The sequence below is a fragment of the Gorilla gorilla genome, chromosome X (genome assembly GCF_029281585.2).
Source record: "Gorilla gorilla gorilla isolate KB3781 chromosome X, NHGRI_mGorGor1-v2.1_pri, whole genome shotgun sequence".
In the NCBI taxonomy this organism is placed as follows: Eukaryota; Metazoa; Chordata; class Mammalia; order Primates; family Hominidae; genus Gorilla; species Gorilla gorilla.
The window spans coordinates 60,496,475-60,506,101 of record NC_073247.2 but is presented as its reverse complement, the minus strand read 5'-3'; the positions used below and the strand labels follow the sequence as shown (position 1 = coordinate 60,506,101).

Below are 9,627 nucleotides of genomic sequence, written 5' to 3'. Positions count from 1 at the left end.
AGATTGGGCAAGTGGTTGATGCTTGCATTCATGGGACACCTTGCCAATTTCACAGGTAGGAATTTCTTCTCCTGGCAGAAGACAAGGGCCAAAAATGATTTCAGCACATACCACTCCAAGAGTATTTTCAAATTTGTACTCTAAAAAGCTGCCTAACTGAAAGCAAGGCTACATTTGGATTAAAATCCTGATCCCCAACTTTTCACCATCTAGGAAGAAGCAAAGAAAGCAAAATACCTGAGATTGAGACCAAAAGGTATTAGCCTACACTGCCAGCTGCCCAGCTCTGAATAGTGAGGTCTACCTGTCAGGTAAGGAGCTTTCTCCTTGGACTGGACACCATAATCCTCCTTCTGTAGACCCATCCATCAGTTCATGGTTAGCTCAATTCCTCTTCCCATGAGGAGAAGAATTCTAAACAGAGAAGGGAATTCGGTAATCTAGGCTCTGGGGCCCAGCCTTGACTACGAAGAAAAAAAAAATTGTTGAGCTGTGCATGGGGCTCCTGAACAATAAGAGGGGAGATGAGCCATTTTAACAATAACCATTAATTTTTTATTAAATTTGTAGTCAAATATGACAATATTTTTTTCTTTCATAAAAACAAGCAACATAAATATTTATAACATTATCAGTTTGGGAAAAGACAAAGAAAGGAAAAATGAATAAAAGCGATCAAAAGACAAATTCAAACATAGAATAAATATACCCTGTTAACATGCATGCTTAGCCCTGTGGCTGCTGCTAGAGTACCAGGCCCTGAGCCTCACAATCACAGTTCAAAATCTCCTCCAGCTTCAACATATCCAAGGCAGGGATTTTGGCGACTTCAAAGAAGACCCTGCAAAAGGAAGAGGGGTCTCCTCAGCATAGAATAGGGCAAATACAATCATGCTCCATGGAACAAGTGGGACATACGGCCCTTAGTTTCCTATCTTGCTTTAACCCTAGAGTAGAAAGGAAGGTGAAAAGTGCCTGAATCTTTTTCTCTTAAGTGAGGCTAGTCTCGGTCTAGTATTTTAAAGCCTCCCAATAAATGAACACAAACCCAACCTCATCCGGGGCTTAGTACTTACGGGTGAGAATACTTGTAATACACAGCCTTGAGACTATCGTAAGAACTGAAAGTCAGCAGTTTGTTCAGCTGTCTGACCAAGGGGTGAAGCTCAGAGATACTGTAGCCACTGTAATGCTCCAGGAAGGGCACCTGGAAGAAGCAGCATGAATAGTGATTTCTACTATAGGAAGCACACCCTTCCTCCATCTCTGCTATCCCAAGTCTAAGCTTCCCACACATGGTTTAAACAGAGATGACATTCAAAACATTTCAAAGACTCACACCATCTGGATGCTGATCAATAATTATACTATGCTATATAGAAGAATAGATTCCAGCCACAAACTATTGGGATGGCTATATCCATACGTACCAGTTAGATATTAGCTCTTGGCCAGGCGTGGTAGGGATCATGCCTGTAATCTCAGCATATTAGGAGCCCGAGGCAGGAGGACTGCTTGAGCCCAGGAATTCAAGACCAGTCTGGGCAACACAGCAAGACCCTATCTCTTTAAAAAAATTTTTAAATTATCTGGGCTTGGTGGTGTAGACCTGTAGTCCCAGCTACTCGGGAGGCTGAGGCAGGAGGATTGCTTGAGCCCAGGAGTTCGAGGCTGCAGTGAACTATGATCGCACCACTGCACTCCAGCCTGGGTAACAGAGCAAGACCCCATCTCTTAAAAAAAAAAAAAAGATATTAGCCCTGGTCACAGATGTTCATGTAAGCAGAAATTCACCAGTCCTAAGGAACAGGACTGATTTTGTAATTTGCTCACTCTCAGGTCCAGAGCTAATGGCCAGGTAAACCCCAGAACAAAGTTTAGGTGCCAACTCCACAGCCAACATGAACTTAAGGCTGATCCTCCTCTCTGGTTCTAACAGCTATCATTCCACAGGTTCATTTTCTCACTCAGCTAAGAATGCCTATTATGTGGCAGAAGCGGTATAGCAGTGTTTAAGAGCAGAGGTCCTGGAGGCAAAATGCTTCAGGTCAAATTTCAGTTCTCCTAACAGCTTGGCTTTGAGCCAGTTAATTAACCTCTTGGGGCCTCAGTTTCCCAATCTGCCAAATGGGGATTATTACGGTAATTCCATCATAGGGTTAAATGTGTGTGTGTGTGTGTGTGTGTGTGTGTGTGTGTATTTGTGTATGTGTGTATCATACATAGAACAGAGTCTGGAACATAGTAAGTATCCAAACAATGCTAACTAGGATTACCAAGCCCTATATGTAGGATCCTGGGAACACAAAAATGAATGAGGGACCTGCCCTTGAGGAGTCTGTAGTCTAGTAGAGGAGACAGATGTGCAAACAGCGAGTTAAAAAATGTGTGATAAGTGCTATAATGGAAGTGAGCATAGGACACTGGAGGAACACAGCAGCAGGACCCATGAACTCTGTCAGGAGAGTCACAGAAAGCTTCACAGAGGACAGCATGTCCACAATGGTTGGTGAAGTGGGGAGCTCAACAGACAGAGAAAGGAAGAGGATTTATAAGTCAGTGGTTTCCTCAAAATGTCTTATTTTCCTTGAACTCCTCTTTTTCAAGTGTCTTACCTGGAAGCCCAAATAGCTTACCTGGAAGTGGGGGTGTGAGCTAAGAAGCCCACGAATTTGGATCCCTTTATCTTTTACATGGTCCCTGAGAGAACTCTGCAGGAAACCCAGGGCTCCCCCAAATACTGTTTGGAAACCACCACCACCACCGGCAAAGGGCCGTCATTGGCGTGCTGAGTAGGGGAGTAACACAAGGGGGTAATGGAGTAGACTGGATGTGTTAAATAAGATTAAAAGGCCCCAGTGCCACTGTGTCAGTTCAGACCCTCAAATGCTTCACCTTGACTATGTTACAATAGCCTGCTCACTGGTGTTCCCACCTTTATATTCTCTCTCATTTACTCTACCTTCTCTTTTGCTATACCAGTACTGTTTCTAAAATACACAAACAGGAGCAGGTCACCTCCCTGCCTAAAAACCCTTCAATGCCTTAGTGTAAAGTGGGTCTCTCAGCGTGGTATACAAAGCCTTTCTTTCACAATCTGACCATGATCTACCATTCTGGTCTCATCTGTCACTATTAACATCATTAGCACCTCTCCTTTTACCATACTCTCTGTTCTATCCATAGGGGATGTCTTATTCCGCCCTAAACACAACACACTCCCTCCTTAATGCCTTCACGTCTTTTTAATTACTGCTCCCTCTACCTAGAATGTCTCCTCTCACAAGTTCCTGCATACGTTTCAAGACCCAGCTCAAAAGTCACCTCTTCTGTGAAGCCTTCCTTATCTAACATAGAGGATTGTGGAGTCAGACTACCTGAGTTCAGATTCGGGCTGACATTTAGCTGATATGCCCTGGTTTAGTCACCAAGTGTGAAAACACTGAAATATTTCTATCTTAGTTGGCACACAGTTTGCTTGCCTGAACCCATCAGCTGTCCCCCTCACGGCCCACTGGATTTCCATGGGATCCAAGGGTCAAAGCCTGGTTCAGCATGGGGCCTCCAGACCCTCAGCTCCAGAGCTGTGGCCATGCCCATTCTGATTACACAGTTGGTTTGGATTGTGAACACCACTCCTAGTTTCCAAAGCCTAGCTCCACCTCTCATCAGCTGTGTAAACATGGGAGTTATTTCTTATCTGCAAAACAGGGATAACGGTACTATCATGTGGGGTTGTTGTGGAGATTAAATGAGTTAATACACAAAGTGCTTAGATCACTGTCTAAACACTCAATAAATGCCAGTCATGATTATTATTTATTCTTTTTCATCATCACTGTCATTTATTGAATGCTTTCTCTGTTTCAAGAAATTTCAGTATGGCTTCTCCAAGTTCACATAACTACTTTATGTGGTTCTTTCTCAGCCCACAGAGGTTCTTCCCTCAGTGGCTCCAGGATTTTTAGGTAGGAGGAGCTCAGAAGTGGTTGAGCAGAGGGGCTGCATTTGCAAGCATACTCCTGCTACTTGGATTGTATATTATACATATCATTAGTAAGAATGCGAAATTATCTAAAGTTGATTTTACCCCCAACTTTTCATAAAATTGAGAAAGCATCAAATATGAGTTTTATTTGTATTGGAGCAGGAGGCTTTGAGAACCTTCTTCAGAGAAGAACACTATAGTCATGCCCCTGAGTGCCACTTTTGTAGACACAGACAATTGCTTTCACTACTCTTCTCTGGCTCAGTGCTTTTCAAACCCTGTTCCAACAAGCTCCCTCAGGGGCCAGTCTTGCTGAGGGGATTGCAAGAGGCAAGAGGGGAACAGGGCTGGGGATAAGAAGTAGGGTCACACTACCCCATATGACAACCAGAATACCTTCACAGTAGTCTGGTATGTAATATTGGGCTTTCAGGTGAACTTTCTTTGGAACAAAGGGTACTTTGATTATGAAAAATGGCATAATTCAAAACCATTGCTGTAGAAGCCCTTGCCCCAAGTTGTCCAGGTGTTAGAGTTCACAGTGGTGAATATGTGTCAGTTTTATCCCCAAGAGTTTCCCGTGGCCTTAATTTACACCTTCCCCATGAGCTGACCTTCTGCTTTTTAAATCTCTACCCCTATACCCCTATCTCGCAAGTGTTTACCCAGTATCCGAGCTTCTTCATGTAGAGGGCCAGGAGTAAGGAGGCAGCAGCTAGCTTGGAAGCCTTCTCCTGGACATAGTGGTATTCCTGCAGGGTCATCTCGCAGATGTAGCGGGACAAGGTCAATGTCTTCATGTTGGTGTGGATACACTAAAGGCAATGAGAAGACTGGCTCAGAAATCAATTTAGAAAACTGGCACCAAGCAGAGGACTCCCTCTCCAGTTACATCATCCCGAGCCTCAGTGGCCCTCTGTTTGAGTAATGTGCCTTTCTCCTGCAACCATAACTCACCTCATCTTCCCTACCCACAAAAACAGACTCTTCAGGGGGGATTCTGAAACAGTCAGTGGGATTTGCCACCTTTAGGATTTTAATCAAATTACCAACTGTGTGTATGGTACTGGCCCACATCCCCCCTTGCTATATGGGTCATTCTTTAAAGAGCCAAAGTCCTCCCACCGTGACTCTGTTCCTGGTCCTCCCTAGAAGGTGTTCCATACTTCAAAACAATCTTTTCCCTTTTCTTATTTAAACTTATTTTTTAAAAATTACAACCTATCACACACACAAAGAGAAAAGTACATCGCACTCATTTGCACAATACAATGAATTATAAAGTGACCTCCCTTGTAACCAATACTCAGGCAAAGAATGAGAATATTGCCAGCATCCCCCTACAAAGTTTTCCATGTGTCTCTCCCTGATCAAAGAAACGTTTCTCCTCCCCAACTCTGGCCTCACTTCAAAACCTTATAGGCACACTGTGGAAATCTGCAACTCACCCCCGCCCACCTCCCACTATTTCATAAAGATTGCCAAGCTTTAACCTAGGAGATTGGATGGAAGGAGAAAGCTCCCTGCTGCCTGTTGTCCCTTTCCCCTTTCCTACCACTCAAGGCAGCTACTCTGGGTATAAAGGAGACTAACTCAGCAGTGGGAGAATGAAGATGTGTCTCTTCTCTCTTACCCTAGCATATCTGCGCAGAAAATGATAGGCGATGGGAATGTTAATGTCACATTTGAGGACGTTCAGGATGTTGATTTCCATGCTGAGTATCTCATATCGCTGATAATTATCATCACAGATGTACACAAAGTCATCCACACGAGGTGAGTTGTGCTCCTATGGGTGGAGAGGAGAGGAGGTGACAACCAGACAGACAACCCAACCTTTCTGCTTAGAGGTAAAAGTCAGCGGGGAGAAGGGTGAAGGAATTCCTGGCATAAATCTTCAGGGTATCTCTGAGACTCAGCTTCTGGTTGATGTGAGTGGCTCATCAGAAAAAGTAAACCAAAAAAGGACAGGAGAGGCCTGCCCCAAAACTGTACCACCACCACCACCAGATAGAGGATAGGACCTCCTGGGGGTGGATTCTTACAGTGCCAGAAGCAACATAATGGGGCACAGGGCCTAGGAGCAGCAATCTGCCCTCTGAGAACCATGAATGTTGAAATCTAAGGCCTTCTCTGGAGGGAGGGACAGAAGGAAGCCACAGAAATGGGAGCTAGAGATAGAAAATAAGCCTGTATTTTGTGTCCTAGTGTAGGGAATGAGTAAGGATGTTTGAGGAGGGCAATACAGGGTACCTGGCAGTGAGAGAGGTGGAGAGGCAGACAGGCATAGAGGGAACCTCAGCAGAGACAAAAGTCTGTGGTGGGCAGAGTGTGCGGAGGCACCCAGAGGTCAGACAAGGAAGGGCCAGGCCAGGCTAAGGGTGAGAAGAACCTCTGTCCAGGGAGCACCTTCCAGGGCTCTGCCCTCTGGAGGTCAAACATTGGTTTGGAGAAACAATGAGGACACAGGAAGGCCCCTAATTCTTCTCCCTACCTGCAGCTTACTGCCCGCAACAGCTTTCTTCCCCAACCTTTCCCCTATTTTTGGATGACAGACAGGACCAACCCTTTGGTTTGGCAGACAAGGAAACCTAGGCTCAGAGAAAAGTGATGTGCTCAGGTTCACACAGCAAGCTAGTGGCAACACCAGGGCAGGAACCTCTCTCTTCCACTGCTCTGTGCAATGGCTACTGTCTCCTTTCTCTCCTCATGCCATCTCCACACCTCCGCTAAACAAAAGGCTTTCTGTACTTCTTAATCCTGTGAGAGGAAGACACCCCTCCTCCATGGACTTGGTAGGGGCCCTCTGTCCTGGCCAACAGAGGAAGGGTGCTCCAACTCCCAGGATTTGCTAAGAAGTACCCAGAGTAAAAAAGGAAGGGAGAGAGTGGGCAAGGAAGAAAAAGAGGGAGCCTGGGAGGGAAGGACAGAGCCTGGGAGGGAAGAAAGCAGGTGAGGGAGGGAGAGAGCAGGTGAGGGAGCAAGGGAAAGAGAGGAAAGGAGAGAGCAAGCCACCGAGGGAGGGAGGGTGTAGACTAGCCAGGGAGAGAGGAATCTATCCACCAAGTGAGAGAGGGAGCCTGGGAAGGAAGCAAGGAGGGAAGGAAAGAGGGAGCCAGCAGGTGAGTGAGGGAGGGAGGAAACAAGGGAAGGAGTGAGCAAGGGAGGAAAAGCAGGAGGCAGGGAGGAGGGAGCAAGCAAGCTGGCACAGGACGAAGGGACAGAGTGAGGGAGGGCTCAAGTGAGCAGGTGAGTGAGGGGCAACAAAGGAGAGTGGGGTGGTGAGTGAGGGAAAACAATCACTGAAGGGCAGGTGACAGGGAAAGAAGGAGGGGAGGAAGGGAGCAAGTTAAGGAGGGAGAGAGTGAGGCAGGGAGGGAGAGAGTGAGGCAGGGAGGGAGGGAGGGGGTAAGAGCCAGTATGTGTTTGGGGAGGAGAGGAAGGCAGGAGCTGGGGAGGGAGCCAACACAGAAACAAACCCACAGTTCTAAAGTTCTTTGAAATCCTTGGTAAAAGTTGCCACCTCTCTGCTCCCAAACCCTAAGGCTTCCTACAACTAGCCTAGCTGAAGGAAAAATGAAAGTTGAACAAGATCAGTTAGCACCCAAGGAAGGGGAATCAGAGAGGTTAGTTAGATGGATTATGGTCATGAAGAAAAGGTCAGCTACTCACTTTTATACTGCTACTTCCCAAATTACTATTTCACCTGGACCATTTAGACTCACTGCCATCAACATCAGGCCATTTTCTCTTAAATGTCTCCAGCACCCTGGTTAGGCAATGCTTTGTTATATAAGCAGATTGAGACTCCACTAGATGGGGATGGAGTTGGTGGAAAAAGAAAATGGTGGAGGCAGAGAATCATGGAGCAGAAGGAAGCTGTAAAAAGAACTGCCCATTTAATTAGTTGGATGCCCACATAATACATCTTCAGACAGAAAATGGAAGAACCTTGTTGATGCCAGGAAACAAATACACCACCACTGCCAACCAACACCAGCTTCTCTGCTTTGGGAAGAGGGACAAAAAATGTGGCAGAAAAAAAATATTTGTATGTATGTAACTGTATGCACACACATATACACACTGATGTGTATGCACATGTGTATATATGTACAAATAAATGTATGTATACACAGTTATGTGTCACTTAACAAGAGGGATATGTTACAAGAAATGCATCATTTTCATCATTGTGAGAAGATCACAGATAAGAGTGTACCTCCAAAAACCTAGATGGTACAGCCTACACACCCAGGTTATATGGTATATAGCCTATCGCTCCTAGGCTACACATCTATGCACATGTGACTCTACTGAATTCTGTAGGCAACTGTAAAACAATGGTATTTGTTTAGGCTATCTAAACAGAAAAAGTACAGTAACAATACAGCATAAAAGATTTAAAACCAGTACACTTGTATTGGGCACTTAACATGAATGGAGCTTGTGGGAGTAGAAGTTGCTCTGGGTGAGTCAGTGTGTGAGTGAATGGAAGGCCTGGGACATTCCTGTACACTACCATGGACTCTATAAACACTGTACCTGTACAATTAGGGGACACTAAATTTATAAAAAATATTTTTTCTTTGCTAATAAATTAACCTTAGCTTACTGTAACTTTATTTTGTAAAACTTTGACTCTTTTGTAATAACAGCTTAAAACACAAACACAGTATAAGGCTGTATAAAAATATTTGCTTTCTTTATATCCTTATTAAATAAGCTTTCTTCTTTAAAAAAAATTTCTTTTGAGACAGGGTCTTGTTCTCTCACCCAGACTGGAATACAGTGGCTTGAACAAAGCTCACTACAGCCTCAACCTCCTGGGCTCAAGGGATCCTCCTGCCTCAGCATCCTATGTAGCTGGGACCACAGGTATGTGCCACAATACCCAGCTAATCTTCTTTATTTTTTTGTAGAGATGGGGTCTCACTTTGTTCCCCAAGCTGGTCTTAAATTCTTGGGCTCGAGCAATCCTCTTGCCTTAGCCTCCCCAAGTGCTGGGATTACAGGCATTGAAATACCATGCCCGGCTTTACTTTTTACTTTTTAAACTTTTTTATTAAAAATGAAGGCACATACCTAATGCTAAATGACGAGTTAATGGGTGCAGTACACCAACATGGCACATGTATACATATGTAACAAACCTGCACATTGTGCACATGTACCCTAAAACTTAAAGTATAATAATAATAATAAAATTAAAAAAAAATGAAGACACAAACACACACATTAGCCTAGGCCTAGAAAGGGTCAAGATCATTAATATCACTGTCTTCCACCTCCACATCTTGTCCCATTGGAAGTTCTTCAGGGGTCATAATATGCATGGAGCTGTCATCTCCTACAACAATGCCTTCTTCTGGAAAACCTCCCGAAGGACATCCTGAGGCTATTTTACAGTTAACTTTATTTTTTTAAAATAAGTAATAGTATACTCTAAACCAGGTCAGGCACAGTGGCTCACACTTGTAATCCTAGTGCTTTGGGAGGCCAAGACAGGAGAATTGCTTGAGGTCGGGAGTTCAAGACCAGCCTGGGCAACATGAGACCCCACCCCTACAAAAAAATTTCTGAAAATTAGCCAGGCACTGTGGTGCATGCCTATAGTCCTAGCTACTTGAGAGGCTGTA

At 44.7% G+C, this 9,627-nt stretch overlaps 1 protein-coding gene across 4 annotated transcripts in view; it reads right to left on the bottom strand.

The window, feature by feature from the left end:
- Positions 1–532: 532 nt before the first annotated feature.
- Positions 533–9,627, bottom strand: part of CCNB3 (cyclin B3) — a 97,953-nt gene continuing 88,858 nt past the window's right edge. For 3 of the 4 annotated variants that reach the window (XM_004064162.4, XM_055375791.2, XM_055375794.1), the window contains exons 10-13: positions 5,622–5,777; positions 4,654–4,803; positions 1,077–1,207; positions 533–841 (exon numbers count right to left, since the gene is read on the bottom strand). In XM_004064162.4, coding sequence (XP_004064210.4) covers positions 745–841; positions 1,077–1,207; positions 4,654–4,803; positions 5,622–5,777 — 534 coding nt within the window. In that variant the 3' untranslated portion in view covers positions 533–744. The remainder of the gene's footprint in view (positions 842–1,076; positions 1,208–4,653; positions 4,804–5,621; positions 5,778–9,627) is intronic. The other variant, XM_055375793.2, reaches the window with a different exon arrangement.